Here is a 19,469-nt window from a genome sequence, read left to right on the forward strand (position 1 = left end):
CAGCTAAATGATGTTCCTTGGAGGGTGGCCCACAGAAATTTTCCTTAATCGACTATTTAGCGTCTTATAAGAATTATAACTAATTTTTTTTTCCTAACAGAGGATTTTCTAGTCAATACAAAAGTAGTCATACAGAAAAATACTTAAGTCATTTAAGGCCATAACAGACCTTACAAGCATAAGTTTGTCTTATTAAGTCACTAAAATATGCTAGACAGGCATAAACTGGTAACAAGAATTTACATGATCAAAACATATTTGGAGAGTGTCACAGAAATTATTGCCTCAGAAATGTGTAATAAATTACAATTAAAAAGGGTTAAAAATACAGGAAAAAATAATGTTTCCATGTCAACTGAGTAAAAATAATTTATTTACAGATCATGAGGAAAAACATAAAAGACCTTTCCTTTTCAAATAAATACATGTATTAAGGGAATACTTCCACTAACTAAAAAAATAAATTTGTGCAATTAAATGAATAGTTCTTATGTACTGAAAAAAAACATAAAAACATTCAAAGGACAATAGTGCAACCATGTCCGATGTTTGCATTTTACCTTTTAGGTTGAAGACAAGGTAACTTTTTAAAGTAAAACAACAGAAAAATTTATGCATTCATTATTTCCATATATAAATACATGCTTTAATTTCTAGATTTAAATATTTTTCTAAGTTGTTTTGCTTTAACATGAATTCAACATGGTATTATGTGAACATTCAGGACATGATGGATTTACCATCACAGGATTTCTAAAACAAGTTTCAACTGAGCTATAGCTATATCCCCATTTAATAGTGCTTTTTCAGTCATCTAGACATTGATCATAAATTTACTCGAAGGTAAAACTTCATTAAGAGCTAACAACCTTCTACCCTGAATCTTATTTAGAAAACAACACTGTTTCAAATTACAGTTGCTTTACATAACACAAAAAATTACAGAACTTAATAAATTAATTCCGGCTACATAATTTGGCTGAATAACATAAGATAGATTTTGGCTATTAAAATAAATGAAAAACAAAAGTAACCAAAACATCAGTGGCTGGCAGAGAGGGAAAAACTGGTGTGAAGGCACCTGAACTCACATCCTCCAACCAGCCTCTCTACAAACATGGAAATTCACATGGCAACCTCTGTATAGTAAAAAATTAGATATGAAAGTAATTACTACACATGCACACATGCCACTAATTCTGGGATGTGGAACCCAGAGATACTTTGCAAGAGATACTCCTGATGTTGTTACACTGGTGGAGAGAAGGTCAAGGGATATCTACAAATACTGAAAGGGAAGTCACCAAGATTGTAGTCAAATTCTTGTTCAAAGCAGGAGAGGACATAATGGGGCAAAACTGTTATAAATTTGTAGTCATTTGGGGAACTGAAGTTGGACATGAAGAGAAATGTTTATCCAGAAAAGGAGGACAAGTATAAGAACATGTTGCCCAGAGTGGTGGTAGTACCTCTATCTTGAGGTATTTTCACAGGCTGGCTACCCAAACCCCACAGATAACCAAATCTAGGGCTGCGGAAAGTCCATCTCTGCTTGGGTCCTTGGAAGGTTGGACAAAACCATTTACAGAAATCCTTCCTATAAATGACTTTATGTGATTCTCTGTATCCAGCCAAAACACTTTGCTCATGCAGGTGTGCCAGTAATGTTTAGGCAAACATTGCACCTCATTTACTGCAGACCAAGACCACAGAGCTGCTAAAAAACAGCAGCACAGGACACAGACTCAGAACACTCCCATTCCAGGTTCTCCACATTAACAACACTGAAGGAGAAACATTTTGGAATGTAAGTAACAGCGTGTAATCATGATCCTATCCTGAGGAAATGCAAATACCTACATGTTGAAGGCTCACACTTGACAAACCAAGCACTGTGTCATCTTCCTCTCTTCTCCCTATTTCAAACACATCCCAAATTAATTTTACTTCTATTTCACTCATATGGACAGAGGGAAGGGTTCACACAAAGAACACAGAAGAGGCCCTCATCAATGCAGTCATTTAAATTCGACTTTTCTCCTCTAAGAAGCTAACTGAAGCTGTATTTATATTTTTTAAAATAATACAGGGTTAACAGCAAACATTATGTATGTGATTAGGCATATTCCTGATACATCTGAGTGTTCTGCATTCTCTGCCACCTGCTTCAGATGAGTCTCAGAACTACTGTTCTGAGGCCTCCTGTACTGCTGTGTGGGAAGATGCTACAACCCTGAAATCTCCTGCATGGAATTAGGTAGCATGTGAAGATTCTTCCAGTACTTCAAAAATCCCTCACCAAATATGTTTTGTCTTCAAACCTAACCCTAACCTTAACCCTGCACTGTTATAAAGTGAAATAAAATGTCTTATTTATTCTGGCATTAGATTTCTCTCTCCTGTTAAAAAAAAAAATTGCTAATAATTACCCAAGGATTAGCTGCTCTGATTACAGGTTGGAAAGGATGCCTAAAGACACCACTTTTCCTTTTTCATTTTTTGCAAATTATGAATCATCCTGTTTCTCAGACCCCTACATTTTATACAAGAGATAATCCAGTACAGGCCATACAGTGCTCACATCTAGTGCTGATAAAATGCAGCAAACAGCTGCTAGTCACATGGGTTTTCCATCAGTTGATAAAACTTTATCCAAGCTTGATTTACTGAACTAGGCTTCAGCATGGAGATGTTTTATTAATGGAAACAGAGGAGACAACAGTTTACTGGCTCTGAAAAGGTCCTATCGTATTTTGATCAAAACCAGTGAAAGTTAAGAACTGGATTTTGACTGCTAACTGTGTAAATGCCCATAGTTTTTTACTACCCTATGGAACTCTTGGGAATGATTTTAAGCAATAATAACTCAGTATTTAGAGATTCTGACACCTAAAGCTACCACCCCTTGCTAAGTTTCTCAGAATGTGTCTAAAATCAGGTGAAGGTACTCTCATTAAGGTGACTGCTGCTCATTCCAGGATTCTCTTCTAATGAAAAATTTATACAAATGTTTGTGCATGTGCAGCAATTCTTTCACCTGTTGATTTAAAACTTATACAGATGCATTATAAAATCAATTAAATCATACTCCTATGTACTATTACAATCCTTAAATTACTGACTGAACAAAAGATACTTGAAAAAATGAGAGAAAAAGTACAACTCCTATTGCTCTGTAGTAAAAATAAGCCTAAACAGGCAGATTGATCTAGCCTAAACAAGAAGATAGGTATTGAATCATAACTCATTTCAGCAATCCCACATATCACAGGTGTTACATTCTCTCTGGAATTTTGAACTGTAACAGTCCAGATAAATTGACTGTCTCTTACACCTCTGAGCTGTGTAGGATCAGACGTAGTGTCTACTTCTCAGTTCTTAGTCAGACCCCAACACTCAAAATACATTCTAATTAGGCAACTTTTGAAGATCTACAACAAAACACCATACACCTGCCACTGTCTTCTCCTGACAAAGACCATTCTGGTTCCCCTAAACTTAGGGATTACTTGGACCTAGGCAACCCTTAATAGTTTGGAGTTTTCCAAAGAAATGTTTCACCAACATATACTTAAGACGGTAAAAAACTAGATAAGCAGACATCATCAAAAAGAGATTAAATTAACTGAAGCTGTAATTTTTTCTTTATCTGTGACTGATATTGGATATTACTAAGTATATAAGAAATACTGATGCCATAAAGAAACATGCAGGTAGACACAACAATATATATTACAATATTGTAAGCAGTGACTATTGTAGCATTGATTTTGAGCTCATTGCACTCAATTATACTCCTTAAGAAAGGTGAAAGCTGAGTCTATGGGATGAAATAATTTCACAAATTTGAATTAATAGAAAGTAGAGTCTGGATTTTGAACATTATGTGTAGCTTCTAAATATACAAATGTATAAATCCATAATAAAAAGAAAATACTTCTGAAATATTTCAGCTTGGTTGTTGGCTTGGAGTTTTTAAAAATATACAGGTTATTTAGCTCAGGAAAATTATCTGTCATTTAAACATTGCAACAGTTTTTTGTGAGTGCTGACTTTTTGACAGGTGTCCCAGCCAGGCTGGTTATTGATCTTGTGTCATCTTGATTATCACTTCGTTTTCGCACCTCACTGTAAAAAAAAAAAACCCAAAAAACAAAAAATTGCGCTCAATTAATGTATTTCTATTCGTGCTCACTCTTCTATTTTTTCCACTACATGTTGCAGAGTTCATCACTATCTACTGTATGGCTAATACAGTGTAAATTTGCACAGAATCGACAAGTCTCACAGGTTTCCAATATGGGAATCATATTGATGTTTCCATGCAATTCATAGTGATAAAAATGTAATTTTTAAAATGTCTAATAACTCCCCCATGTTCTCATTTATCTTCAGTTTTCTTCTGAGAAGTTTTTTTTGCTTCTGTATTTTACCATATAAAAAGAGTAAGTTCGTAGCTCTAAGTATAAAACCAAATAACTTCAGTTTCAAGTATAAATTAACTTTCATAGAAAAAAATGCATGGATGTTTTTTAGAAATGCAGACTTAAAAGATGTGCACATATGACTGATTATGGATTACAGACCAGTAGCCTTTCAAAATCGTACTTTAACCAAAAATGGTTTGAAAAGGTAGTACAATTGTAATATTTGGCTCACATACTATCATAGAAACACAAGGGTGCTAAATAAACATTAACAAAATTTCTAACTTGTAAATAATTTAGAGAAGGAGACATCAAAGAAAATATGTGTAATTAGACTGGTCAGTAACAAAACTGAATATATATCAATATATGTGAAAAATTAAAAAATAATTAAACATAGAATTATTACATTTAAAAATAAATTATGAAAGAGTTAAGAAAATAAACCCATGTACAATTAAAATTACAATTCATTCAGCAAACAGGTCTTAAAATTGCGGGCTCTCTAACTGAGTCCTGGTTTAAATATTAATTACTAAAAGAGCTTTTTAACATTTTCAAGCAAAAATGTGACTTCATTAAACTGAGAATATATCCCACCTTGCACTCACCTATAATGATTTAACAGAGTACTTTTTTTTTTTTATCATGGGTACAAGTTTAAAACCATGTTTGTATCTTCCTATGTATATTTCCACACAATGTAGTTTTTATAAAATATACTCAGATGTACTTAGGTGAAAATAGAAACACAGTTACTTACCGAGCAAGATGAAGAACTGCTTCCACAATATTAGACCCATCTTTAGCACTTGTTTCACAGAATAGCGCATTATAAGTCTGTGAGTAAAAATAAAATGTTAAACTAACTGATCTGAGAATATTCCCATGTGAATGGGAACATTTAACTACAAACTGTTTCCTGAATAACACAAAGAATGACAATACATTTAAATGAACAGGACTTCTTTGAGTGCTCTTCATAGTCCAATCCATTCTCTTAAGTACTGTGAAATACAACAGTAATTGTTTTTTTAATTATTTCTGGTTTATAATCACTATAGTCTGAATTTAAAAACGGAGTAAAAGCCATATTATAAGCTTAATGCCCAAACTCCATCTTGTCCACAAGACTGCAATCTAGTAAGAAAGTTGCCAGGACAGGTTACTTAATCTAACTTGCCAGCTACTATAACTACAGCAGATGGTTAGCGCAGGTTAACAAAAAAAATCACTCCACAAGTAAGAGACATGGTATCTGCCCCAGTAAAATCAATTGTGCAAGCACTCAGCCACTGAAGACCCTTAAGACTCTTCCTATTATTCTAGAAATACAAGACTTGTACATCTCTTTTACCCCATATAAATACATGCAAAAACCCTTGTCCACACTTCTATTTACAGCACAGAATTCCTTTTTCTTTCTGTACATGTGGCAGAAATACAAAAGAGTGTCTTGAAGATGAAAACACTCCACACAAAATCTGGACAGACACAAATCAATCAATAGTGTGCCTCCTATTTGAACTGGCAACTTCTACTCGGCAGCAGAAAAACTCAGTCTTCCATCCATCCATGCTTTTACAAAAAAGACTGAGAAGTCTTTCACAGTCAATAATGAAGTTCAGCTCAGCAGACACAGAGAAGTTATTTAACCCACCAAACACCATCAAAACACCATAGTTTAACACAAAGTATCCATGAATCCTCATTACTTGACTTGGACAAATGAGCAGAAAAGTACAGCAATTTCACAACTATAAGGCACACCGGAGTATAAAGCGCTCTTCCAGGTGTTGGTAAATTTCCGAACTTTGTCCATATATAAGGCGCACCAGACTATAAGACGCACCGGGTTTTTTTCAGTGAGGATCCGCACGCAAAAAAGTAACGAATTAGTAATGGAATTGCGTGATCACGGGTTTACTGGCAGGTACTCAATTTGCAAACGTTTCTCACATATCAGCATAGCCTTTAAACGTAGCCCCAGACGCCCTCCCCGTGCTGCATGCCCCGGCACTCCTGCCTGGCCCAGGCACTGGTTGGCACGGCCCCACAGCTCGCAGCTCAGCTCCCACAGCTGCCGGGGCTCAGATCTGCCGGTTCGGCTCGCGGCTCATACTTCCGGGTTGGCAAATTTCCGAACTTTGTCCATATATAAGACGCACTGGATTATAAGGCGCACTTCCAGGTTTCTATCAAAATTTTAGTCAAAAGGGTGCACCTCATAGTCGTGAAATTACCGTATTTTGTTTACTAGTTTCTTGCATGGTTTTCAGATTAAAATTCCTAAAACCATTTTATACTAATGTGGCGCACTTGGACCTTACCATAGCCAGCTTTTCTCCATAGTTTATAGGCACGCACTTTTGCCCTTGTTCTGTAACATCTTGACGGAGATCTGCCTTGTTTCCCACCATCATAATTGGAATATTCTCATGAGTTGCATCCTGTAAAGAGAATTTTATTTCCTTATTGCTAGAACACTCAGAATACAAAGAAGTGGCTAACAGCACCAGGTCATACCAACTTCATTTCCAGAAAGTTCTGCACACTAGTAGAAAAAAATTGGCTAATTATGAAAGCTAAGCTGAGAATCTTTTATAAACTACTCAAAACGTAAGCAGTCACCTTAACTATCAGCCTGTAAAGATAGGCTTCTATTCCCATAAATCTTGTTTCCCAAAAAGGAATTTAAAGAGTTAAGTTAATCTAACGGAATTGGTTACTGCATCTATAATGCTGCATGAAAAAAATTACTAAGGGAAAAGTAACCAACTCCTATACCATGGCTTAAACAAAATGCTTTCACATAAGATGACTTAAGCATTTTGCTTGCCACTTTCCCTCCTACTAAGCGTCTCCAGCACAAGAGAAAAACCCCTTGAACTAAATGTAAATTCACATTCAAATTAAAAAACCAAGAAGTACAGTAGAAAGAAATACTGAAAATTTCACTTGATCTATAGATAATTTACAGAATCTAATGTATTGTTTTAAAATGCAAAAATTCCAAGGAATATTCAAGCCATCCACAAGAAGATATCTGAAATGTGTTGCCACATCCAATTCAAAAGGAAGTGAACAAGAAGAGTGTCAGTGTACAACATCCTTTAACACAAAAAGATGTATCAGATTAAATTCTAACTGAGTATGTCAGGATACATTTAGGACTTCCACGTAAGTTTTATTTCTATGACGGCCTGTAGTCTGGATAATTACTGCACATTTTACATCTAATATAATTTTATAAATAATAAGGCTAGCAATGCAGTGAAACATAGCTTCTAAGCTGTATATATGTAAGGTTCTTACCTCTATCATATCCACCCATTCTCTCACATTAATAAAGCTTTTTTCACATGTTACATCGTATAGTAGTAAGACACCATCTGCTCTTCTGAAGTATGACTTAGCAATACTTCTAAATCTATCCGAAAAAAAAAGAAAATATTTGCATAAGGCCACATTATCAAAAAATAGTTCAGTTCAACATCATTAAGAACACAGCATTATTTAATTTCACTACTGAGTACAATTCTCTTTATACAATACAATGAATTCTTGAAAACTGCTCATGCAGGTCTACAAATGCTGCTTAAAGATCAATGGGATTTTGTCCAAAACAACAATCAATATTTTGTATATCAAAACAATCTACAATGTATCTATTACAGATAGTTTAGTCTCAAATTGTGCCTCAACTATTTCTCTCTATGGTGAGAAAATATTACCTCAAGCATCACCGAAGGTAACACAAACATTTCACCTGTCTTGAGGTCTCAGCAGAGAAAAATTGTGTCTGTTTACAGACATTTACGTATGGACCATACAATAAATGGTTTTTTTCAGCTAGATGAAAAAAGGTACATGACTTTCACAAACAAAGGAATTCAAATCAGGTAAGTGCAGAGGATCACTAACCTCTCCTGCCCAGCTGTGTCCCACAGCTGTAACACTGTAGGTTCTCCATCAACAATTAGTCTTTTCATTTGAAAATCCACACCTGAAAAGAATCATGTGCATAGTCTAAAAAAACCCATCAACAATCTTTAAAAAAGACAGAAAATTAAAAGGTAGGGGCTATATACAACAGTTTTACCAAAATTAATCTCTTTTTAATAGGTTATGAGATTTCAGTCATGCACATAATTCTGAACTCTAATAATCCCCTGACTGTATTTGTCTTTTCCCAGAATTAATACAAATTGCATTCTGAACAAAAACTAAGATCTCTTGCTTTATTTTGCTAAACACTTTTATCAAAGAAGAGAAAATGTTTTGTAAAAAAATTGGTTTCAAATACCTAGGAAGATAAATGATAACAAAAATCCTGAGAAGAGGCAATAAAACAAACACATAGGTATGATTCGACTGAAAGACAAAATTCAGAAAGACAAAGTAAATCTTAAGTTTATTGGCTGACAACTATACTAATACAAACAAGAAGTCAGTCAGAATTCCTTCTAGCTATATTTAAACCAAAGCTTCAATAAGACTTTGAAGAAATCGTAACAAAAAATAGTAGGAAAGACATCAAAGGACAGTATGAAATATTAAGAAAAGAGGGAAGCATTGAGAAAACAAGAAAGCAATGCAAAGCAATGAAAATTGCAGAAGAGTTCATACACACACTGAAAGTTCCTTACACTGACATTCCTTCTCTGGTGCTTTGTATTGTTCAGAAAGAGGTTTTGTAAAGAAAAACAAAATTAGACCAGTACCATATTGTCTACTACAAACAGCTGTTATTACTAAGCTTTAGTACTTAGTTAGATCTCACAGCCCATGTGAGAACCTGTGTGTGCATATCCAGGACACCCTAGCACACTATGACAAGCTGTTCACCCACTTCACTGCAAAGTATCAATGATATTCACTTCAATACTTTAAGAAGAACACCAACTATACCCAGAGTTGCACTGGTATTGCCTTGAAATTCATTCTTGCAAAGTCTCATAAGAAAACTGGATTTTCCCACTGCTGCATCTCCAGCAAGAACAATCTTGTAAGCCTTCTCTGAACTGGGGTATTTTGGAGTGCATTCAGTTGCATCTGACTGAAAATAAAAAGAATCCCTCTATAACAACTCAAAGTAAAACTCTGTATAATTCTTTTCCATTTTACCCTGAAGAACTGGTTACCTGAGGGGTGAGAGCAGATATGTGCTTCCTTGTTGAAGCAACTGAGCTGCTTCGACTAACGGGTCGTGAGGGCTTCCAGTCTAAAACTGTTGTGCTGTTAGGAGGACTGTACGTCTCTTCATCCCTGATCTCTGGAACCTGAAAGTATGAGTTAGTTCTCTGGTGAGAAAAGCATGCTTTTTTGGAAAGAAACAGCAAAACTGATTTAAACATTTTAACAGTTTGGATTAAACAGAGATAAATGACCAGATACAGCTGTACAATTATAATCTAAATAATGTGATTACTCTGTTCTCATTAATTTTTGCTCTTTACTATTATCTACATTTTGTCTTTCAACATTTCTATTGTTCAGCATCCATTCTTTCAGTACTCTAAAAAACAAAATTATTTCTATATGAAAATTTCAGCTTAAAACATAGTCACAATAAACAATTGTGACAATACATTATTTTAAAGCTTATTTTGCAAACATTAAGAATTTCTCCAAACACATTACTCTCCAGGCTATTATTACTTAAACTATATTAAGTCGAGCACAGCTGTAATCAACATTATTAACAGCAAAGTCTCCAGAGATTAATGTCTACTAAATGCACAGAAAATTATTTACCTTAAAAAAAAAAAAAAACAAAAACCAACAACATTCTACTGTGCTTGCTACTGTTTTGGCTATGTAGCCCTATGTAACTCTTTCATTATTACTAACAATAAAACTGACACAGTAACACCTGATTTTTTAATTCTCCAAGACAGCCTTTAACTCAGTGTGTGTACTAACAGTATTCTATCTCATGTGCGCTTTTTTCACCACAGCACAGTAAGAGGAAGAGAATGGAAACTTACTTTAGGTCTATCTGCTTTTTTCTGTCTTTAGAAAATGAACTCCTTTCTGCACACAGTTTAACAACCTTCAAAAATCACAAACTTCAAAAATGAAGTTATTACCTCAAAAATTTATCAAAAAATGTAAAAACTAAACGAGAACTATTTATACATTCTCAAAAAAAAATTCACTAATTTAAATGTTAATGTCCAAAATATTTACTTTTAACTGGCCTGTGGACGAAGATCCATTCTATTTAAAAAACAATTTTGTCTCCAATCAAAGGCCTTCCTCAGGGAAGGAGTAAATTTGGCACTTACATCTGTATCAGAAGCATCACCACCAAAGCCTTCTTGCATATACTGTGACCTTTGAAAAATCCTTTGATGCCTATATTCCACTTCAGAATCATACTCATTTGAATCTCTCAGGGTAGACAAACCACTGTCAAAACAGCTCTCAGGTAAGCTGTCAACTTCACAGCTCATTCTTTGCATTGGATCACAAAGGGCTAAAGAATCATAATCCTCATCAACACAAGACGAATGAGATGACCTACAAGAAAACATTGGAAAGGAAAGAATAAATTATTCCATGTAATAAATTCCAATAATAAATACTCGCTCTTCCCAACAAAATCTGAGCCCTTCTGGAATAGCCAATTACCAGAAATACCAATATTAAGTTTAAGACATATGTCAATCCCTGTCTTGCCTTTAAAAAGACTTTCTTTCTCAATCATATGTCTTGGGACGGTCAGATTAAATTATTTACAGTAATTTCACGACCATAAGGCGCACCGGACTATAAGGCGTACCCCCCGGGAGTCGGCAAAATTCGCAACTTTGTAGATCAGATAAGGCGCACCGGACTATAGGGTGCACTTTTTTTTTGCAGTGAGGCACCACCCCCAGCTCCCTCCGCGCGGTTGCTGGCCGAGGCTCCGCCTCAACCCGGCAGCCATTGGCCCTCGGGCCCGCCTGTATCCGGCGGGGCGGGGGCATGGCCGCCACCCCTCCGTGCTGCCTCTCCGGGGCCGGGCTATGGCTGTCGCCCCTCCGTGCCGCCTGCACGGGGCCGGGGGGTGCCTGTGTAGGGGCTGTGCTGCTGCACGGGGCCAGGGGGTGCCTGTGTAGGGGCCGTGCCGCCTGCATGGGGCCGGGGGGTGCCTGTGTAGGGGCCGTGCCGCCTGCATGGGGCCGGGGGGTGCCTCTAGAAGGGCCGTGCTGCCTGCACGGGGCCGGGGGTTGCCTCTAGAGCGGCCGTGCCGCCTGCATGGGGCCAGGGGCTGCCTGCACGGGGCCGTCCTGCCTGCATGGGGCCGGGGGGTGCCTGTGTAGGGGCGATGCCGCCTGGACGGGGCCGGGGGGTGCCTGTGTAGGGGCCATGCTGCCTGCACGGGGCTGGGGCGTGCCTGTGTAGGGAGGCTCTGCCTGCACGGGGCGAGGGGGTGCCTGTGTAGGGGTCGTCCCGCCTGCACGGGGCCGGGAGGTGCCTGTGTAGGGGTGGCTCTGCCTCCACGGGGCCCGGGTGTGCCTCTGGAGGGGCGGCTCTGCCTGCACGGGGCCCGGGCGTGCCTCTGGAGGGCCGGTTCTGCCTCCACGGGGCCCGGGTGTGCCTCTGGAGGGGCGGCTCCGCCTCCACAGGGCCGGGGCATGCCCGCCGCTGCTCTGCCCTGCCTCCACCTGGCAGTCACGGCCCTGCCAGCTCCCCCTGTGGCTCGCAGCTCTCACTTCCGGGTAGGTAAATTTTTTTAACTTTGTCCATCAGATAAGGTGCACCGGACTACAAGGCACACTTCTGGGTTCTGGGGAAAATTTTAGTCAAAAGGGTGCGCCTTATAGTCGTGAAATTACTGTAATCTACTTTACTGTTGATGACTTTCCAAATCTCAGTAATTTTGACTACAGTAATTTCATAACCATAAGGTGCACCGGACTATAAGGCGCAGCCCCCGGGAGTCGGCAAAATTCACAACTTTGTAGATCATATAAGGCGCACTGGACTATAAGGCACACTTTTTTTTGCAGTGAGGCTCTGCCCTCAGCTCCCCCCGTGTGGTTGCTGGCAGAGGCCCCGCCCCCACCCGGCAGCCATTGGCCCCCTGGCCCGCCCAAACCCAACAGGGGTGGTGCCGCAGGCCCCCAGGCCCCCCCCAGCCTGGCAGCCATGGGCCCCCGGGCCCACCTCCACCTGGCTGCCGTGGCACTGCCGGCTCCCCCCGACGGCTCATGGCTCACACTTCCGGGGTGGCAAATGTCACAACTTTGTACATCATATAAGGTGCACCAGAGTATAAGGCACACTTCTGGGGTCGGGGGGAAATTTTAGTCAAAAGGGTACGCCTTATAGTCGTGAAATTACTGTATTTGTTAATTTTAAAAAACCTATTTAAAAAACATTCAGAAAGTGATGTACTATGAAGACATCAGACGAAGAAAAATACATACAATGTTTTAACTAATTTTGACCTATTCTAACTCATAACTTTGACATACTGTATCTCATTTATATGAATGCACTTGCTCAGAGGCACACACGCCAGTAAGAAACAGCTATAAAAACAGAAGTAGTAGCCAAGTTCAGAAGATCAGTAATGGTGAAAGACGTCACTGAAAAATTTTCTTACAGTTTGTTAGGCTATGCAAAACCTAAACTTTTACACAGAATTCCTCTCTTTTTTCCTTAACTTTCCTTCAAAAGTCTTTTTTTTTTTAAGTCTTTTTTTTTTTTCCATTCTGGATATATACTTGTAATATATAAAAATATTTTAATGAATGCTGCAATGCCAATATGGCTTACACAGAAAAAAAAAGGTTATATTTATGTAAATAAAAACACAGAAAAGGAAGGTTAATAGAGTGAATCTTAGGAAAAAAACAGTCTTCTATAAAAGGTTGCAATGGCTACAATCATTATCATGCTCCTTCAACAAGATAGGGACAGACATCAACTAAAGTGAGGCAGTAAAGGTCTCCAAGTCATAGCAGAGAAGAGAGGGTCTGGCTTAGCCCTGCTGGGAATGGATATGATGCACAGAACTGTTAAACCAGACAAGTTCAGCATCAATCCTTGTAATAACAGCTTGCTCCCAGAGGGGCTCCCCTGTGATGGCACACCACAGCAAAGTACACTAGAGAAAATCACCATGAAGTTGTTACTGAGTTGAATTTCCCCCTGCAACTGGCCAGATGGGGGTGACAGTGGCATTGCTGTCCCATGCGGTAACATCCAGAACCATCTAATTAACACCCCTTCAGGCAAATGAATAATCATATTAATGCACACCATCTTTGCTACAGGATGTAAAAGCATACATGGTCTTTGCATTCACGCACCTACTAGCCTATATCAAATCATTGAAATGCTGAGGAAGAGTACATGTTATAACAAAGTTAAGCTTGTCAAGCATTGCCTTAGTAGGCAATCTTCAACTTCACTGAACCATGAATTCAATGCTGGGAATTTCATATATGCTTAAAGCAAGTTAGACCAAGATGAATCTTACAGATTAAAAAAAATAAAAATCATATCTTTTAGAACAAATTGCTTAAAATATGTTAGTATACAAAACTCTAAAGGCTGATCTTATGTCAGGAGACAAAGTACTGAAAACAAACAGGTTTTGGGACATTCACACCTCTTTCTATCTTTTGATACTATCAAGTCACACATATTAAGCTTTACGCCTACCACATAAAATTTCCTCTAAAGTTGCTTGTATTTCTGACTTTTGTGGAAATGCAAGGATTGCATCATGTGGTAGGCACCACCTACCACATATTTATTCTCTTTGAATAAATATTCAAAGAGAACAAGATAACTAAGCCTCCAAAGAGGTTTTAGTTACTACCTGAGAAAATTACTGAATTTAATACACAACTTAGAGTGGATGCCTCTAAAAATTTGCTGAGGGTCCAACATTAGGGAATTGGGTTTATGTGCATTCATAAAAAGGATACAGCTTGTGACAACCAAAACTTTACAACCAGCAAACACATCTCACATGGAGACAACAGAATAAGAAAGACATTACTGAACGAATGGGGATATTAGAAGTGTAAAGCAAAAGTCAATTTTATTCCCATCCAAGATCTTTTTCTTTCTCACAAAATATAAAACACAGACTACCAAGACCTCTATTAGAGATCTCTTTATGGTTTGGAACACTACTGAAAGAAAAAGAAGACAAAATAATCCATCAATTGAGTAAGGACACACATTTTTGCTGACTGACCTAACTGTTTAATAAATCCACTGTGAAAGCAAAGCATGATTGACAGCACTCAGGGCTGCCTCCAACACCCACAGTCTTCAGTGAGTCTCTGAAATGATGAGAGGAATTTCTGATCAATTATCTGCACCCAGTAGGTACAAAAATAAGACCTCTGACCATCTAATTGCAGTTAGATAACTTACTGGTTTTGTACTCTTATCCCATTAATATCCAAGTGCATTCACTACTCTTGCATGTCAGTGTGAAGTGGCTTATTATTTTTAAGAATCAGGCCCACATTTGTAGCAATTATTATATGGGAAAAACATTTTGGGTTTTACGTTCAAGTACTGAGTAAGGCTAAAAAAGGCCCTACTTTCTTGGAGACAGACTGAGAATCAAACAAGAATCAAAAGAAGCCAAGACCATACAAGAGGCTGTCTGAACTCTCCATAAGTTTATGGTTTCCACTGAAGATGGTTATCCTGAGTCATCTGAACTAATTGGGAAGATTCCTATTGACCTCAATATATTTTTGGATCATGTGCTATGGTCACATACTACTTCTAAATCAGACAGAACTATTCTCTCTCACTCAACAGTAATCTGCTCTTCTAAGACAAGCCACTTTTAAATTAACAAAAGCAAGCCTGGCTTACCTGTCATACCGTGGGTTTAAAGGAGAATGTTCACCATTAAATTTAAGACTGCTTCTAGAAATGGTACTTCCTGGTGAGGTATTTGCTAACCGCTGCAACAGATACATAATAAATGCATTATAACTTGGATGAACACAGAGGAAGTATCTAGATTTGTTATGAAAAAAATGTGCATCATTAAAATTACATATTGGATGTATTTAACATATGTTTCTTTATATTATACACACACATATATATATTTAGCTACTCACATTTAGTTAAACTTCGTACTTTATATAAGACTGAGGGTCAGAAGGACTATTACCTATAGCATTTAGGCTCCACCACTGCCTGTATACTGACTATACTACAAGACACGTTCAACCACAAAAGAATTTCAAAGAGGATGATTTCACTGACTACACCTGAAGACTCTGAAATGCTAAGTTTTGAAAAGTTGCCTACTTTGGAAAGTATGCTGACTACTAAGACAAAAAAATTAAGGAACTCCCACTAACTGAGCTGGTTTCAGGAGAGCTACCTCCTAGTTCTTGATAGAGATAGTGAAGGAAATGTCTCGACCAATAGCATATGACAAAGTATTTTGTACATTCTGCTGTGCCTCCATACATTTATCCACTGGAAACAGCTCTTTCTGTCTTCTCTGTAATATGCTCATTTATATTTCTAGGTATGAGAGTAGGAAATAGTATCCATTGTTGCATCTGTAGAGAATCTCTGGTAGTTTGTATCAGCAAAATGCACTCCTTCACTGGTATGGAATACTGGAAACAGGCAGTGACCTGACCCCTATTTTCCTCCTTTCTGTCCAGTATTTGTCTTTGTGGGTCCATTATTCTGGTCCCATCCTCCCAAAAAAGCTATCTGCTTTCCCCATGATGCCAAATCATTAGTCATAAAAGTTTTAACAGGTTTCAAAGGATTGCAAAATGACAGTGTAGAGTAGGTTTTTTCTTAGTTTCAAACCTTCCTTCTCTAGTTCAGAGGCTATCAAGTGACATTTGTTACAAGAGACTTCAATGCAGTTCTAAGAGCCCAAAAGGGTCTGACTAAGTTCTCTATCAGTAGTCCATGTTGTCCATTTTCCCAGTGACATGCTCAGACAAAAGTTCAAGTTAGGCTAAGACCTTGCCACCAAAAAGAAGTAATTTTCTGAGAATATGTGTTGTCAATGGTAGGAGACTCCCATACACAAGACAAATACATTCCCTTCAGCACAAGAGAAACTGTTGATTTATTCACCTCACTAAATATCACAGCATATTAAAAAAAAATTACTTTCCAAAGCACCTCAGAAAGCAGCTACACTCTAAAAAAACGTCCATTATTTAACAAAATATAAGTAAAATCTAACAAAACTACTTGGGAGTATTCCCACAGTGAGTCCACTGAATGAAACTCAATTTTCTGAATACCCACTGAGGTACCAATTTAAATTTGCTGTGTTGATTCTTACACCTTCTATGACAATGTAACAAAATCATAAATACCTACCAATGATCTGTTGTACTTGCTGAAACTGTTTTCAAGTGCACTTCTTAAACCATCATTGCTGTCATGTAATTTTCTATTAGCTGATCTAACAAGGAGAAACAGTTTAACTTGCAGAACTAAAGAAAATATTAAAAACTATGTAACTTCTCAAAAAGAAAAATTTTAAAAATACTTCTAAAAGACTCCTATTTTTTCTTTAGCTAAACTCTAAAGAGTAACATGAAATTAAAAACACATTGACAGATAAACAAATTATCTGAAAAAAATCACTGAATTTTGGGCTTCAGTGGCAGCCCAGGAAGCCCATTTTCACTTCTCTCTGGAATTGAAAAGAACTTTCATGATCTCTGGTCAGCTGAGTGGGAAAAAAGATACTGTAGGAATGGTCACAAAAAAAACCAAAAAAACCACACAACAAAACAACCAGTCCAGCCATTTCTGTACAAAATTACTATCACTTCAATATTCCTGAGGTGATTTTGAAAAGAAATACAATTCATCTGCTTGAAAGAAGTAATTTTTTAGGATAAGAAAATTAAATAAAGATATTTAAAAAATCTTTTCATTGTGACCCTTCTTGTGCACCTATTGTATAATACTGCGCAGTCTTAGTACTTTGCACACAACAATAAGACAGGGAGTTACTGGAGAAGCAAAACCAATAGAAATAGGTGCCAGGTAATAATTTTTATGATAGCATGGATAAACTCAAACCGCATTTAGTTTATTAGAAAGACATGAAAGTCAGTGGGGCTAAGAAAAGAAATGAAAAGAAACTAACTGAAGTGTTAGTGGGTCAGTACCACAGCTGAGTTAATATCATAGTAATATTTATGACAGTTAAGAACAAAACTGTTTCTGATAATTTAGGCCATTTTAATATTTTCACTTGGCACTTTTTTCCAAATTTCAACCCGATCTTTTGCATATAAAAACATTTATCCCAAATATGTTGGGACAAAGTTTGTTAACAAAAAATTGAATTACTAAAACTTACTGAAGTATTTCAATTTGTCTTTCCAGATTATCTCTGTCTTCAGTATACTCTCGGATGATTTCTAGATCCCTGAAAAAACCCAAAAACACCACCAAACTTAAATGAACTTATACTTAACAGAATATTCTTGTATTTTCACCATATTGCCTTTGGCAAAGTTTACATTTATGTTGAAATATGCTGAGAGCATTTTTATGCCAAGATCACTTGATGACATCATTAATCTCTGCCATTATAACTCAACAAAGACTGTGAATGAAAAATGAAACATGAAAATAACCACAGGGACTGCCTCCTTTTCCACTGAAATGTAACTTGTATTACCTGAAGATAACCACACAATGAAACTGACTTTTACGCTCCTTTAAAAAAGTAACTAGGAGTAGCTTTCATTCACTTTAGAAAAACAAATGGTTAAGACAGACATGTAAGGCCTCCAAAACTATTCTTTCTAATATTCATGCAGACACTCACGAAGAAAAAAAATGCCTGATGCTGTACTGCTGTTTTATTCCTAAAAAAGATCTCACTAAAATCAATGGATATTCTTGCAAGATTGTGAGGGTTTGCATCATAACCAGAACTTTTTCTTTTGGAAACCTAACAAGAAAAGTGAACAGTATTGACGACACAGTATCAAACATGTACCTACCCTTTAAGGCAAATTTAGAAAATAACAGTCGCCGACTGCATACATAGTAATTACATCAGAAAATAGATTCTGCTTTTACCCAGGTGAAAATTTTATCATGCAGAAGTACCTTACCTCTCAGTGTTCAAAGACTGATCTGCATACTCGCTTTTCAAGGTATCTAATTCACTCTGTAGAAAAGCTATATTTGTCTGCGCTTCTAAAAGATCTTTCTTAAGTCTTTGATTTTCCTTTAAAAAAGGAAGAGACTAGATGTTAGCTGTCATAGTAATCTCCACAAAATGTTGATATATTATAATAATAGAATAAAAAACATAAAAGTTAAATAAAAATGAAGCACTATATAATTTGGCATAGAGAGGGAAAGAAAATGAAAGAATGTTAAATCAACAGAGAAGTCAGTAAATTAACACACAAGAACAACTTAACTTTTATTTTTCCATTCAGTTACAAAAAAATGTAACCAGATCATCTCAAGCCATTTCTAAATGTCCTATAACGAATGTGTACACATTTTAACAAATACTTCTACAACTCAAAAGATCCACATACACTTACCCACGACTTTAGAAGTTTACTTTCTAGCTTACCAGTAAATGTAAAAAATAAAAAAAAAAACATCAAAAATCACAACCCAAATCCCCACAAGTATAACAATTTCTACTGCAGACACTAAAACTGAGGCTAAATTAATATGTTAATAATAATGATCTCTTACCAGCAACATATCATGCATTCTTTTTTTCAGTTCAATTATATCTTCCCTGTGATTGACATTTTTGGATTGCTCCTCCAGCTTGAAGTATCAAAAAAAAGCATAATTAATGTATTTGATTGTTCTGATTAATCTGATTAATTATGGGAACAATAAATAATGTTTACAAGGTTTTATAGTTACTAAAGTTTTTGAAACTTAGGAGTTTTTCTGAACGTACAGTAATTTCACGAATACAAGCCGCCCTGACTATAAGCCGTATTGTGTCGGCAACATTTCGTTCTTTGTCCATACACAAGCCACACCCAATTATAAGTCACTCTGTCCTTCGCAGGG

General features: G+C 37.0%; 1 protein-coding gene across 1 annotated transcript in view; it reads right to left on the reverse strand.

The window, feature by feature from the left end:
- Window positions 1–441: 441 nt before the first annotated feature.
- RASEF (RAS and EF-hand domain containing) overlaps window positions 442–19,469 on the reverse strand; it is a 34,913-nt gene continuing 15,885 nt past the window's right edge. The window contains exons 5-17 of the mRNA XM_033086392.1: window positions 19,137–19,214; window positions 18,533–18,648; window positions 17,767–17,835; window positions 16,770–16,854; window positions 15,273–15,364; window positions 10,718–10,952; window positions 9,572–9,709; window positions 9,339–9,486; window positions 8,352–8,433; window positions 7,743–7,857; window positions 6,758–6,877; window positions 5,191–5,267; window positions 442–4,128 (exon numbers count right to left, since the gene is read on the reverse strand). Coding sequence (XP_032942283.1) covers window positions 4,020–4,128; window positions 5,191–5,267; window positions 6,758–6,877; window positions 7,743–7,857; window positions 8,352–8,433; window positions 9,339–9,486; window positions 9,572–9,709; window positions 10,718–10,952; window positions 15,273–15,364; window positions 16,770–16,854; window positions 17,767–17,835; window positions 18,533–18,648; window positions 19,137–19,214 — 1,464 coding nt within the window. The 3' untranslated portion in view covers window positions 442–4,019. The remainder of the gene's footprint in view (window positions 4,129–5,190; window positions 5,268–6,757; window positions 6,878–7,742; window positions 7,858–8,351; window positions 8,434–9,338; window positions 9,487–9,571; window positions 9,710–10,717; window positions 10,953–15,272; window positions 15,365–16,769; window positions 16,855–17,766; window positions 17,836–18,532; window positions 18,649–19,136; window positions 19,215–19,469) is intronic.

This window comes from Catharus ustulatus, chromosome Z, assembly GCF_009819885.2.
Source record: "Catharus ustulatus isolate bCatUst1 chromosome Z, bCatUst1.pri.v2, whole genome shotgun sequence".
NCBI classification, from domain to species: domain Eukaryota; kingdom Metazoa; phylum Chordata; class Aves; order Passeriformes; family Turdidae; genus Catharus; species Catharus ustulatus.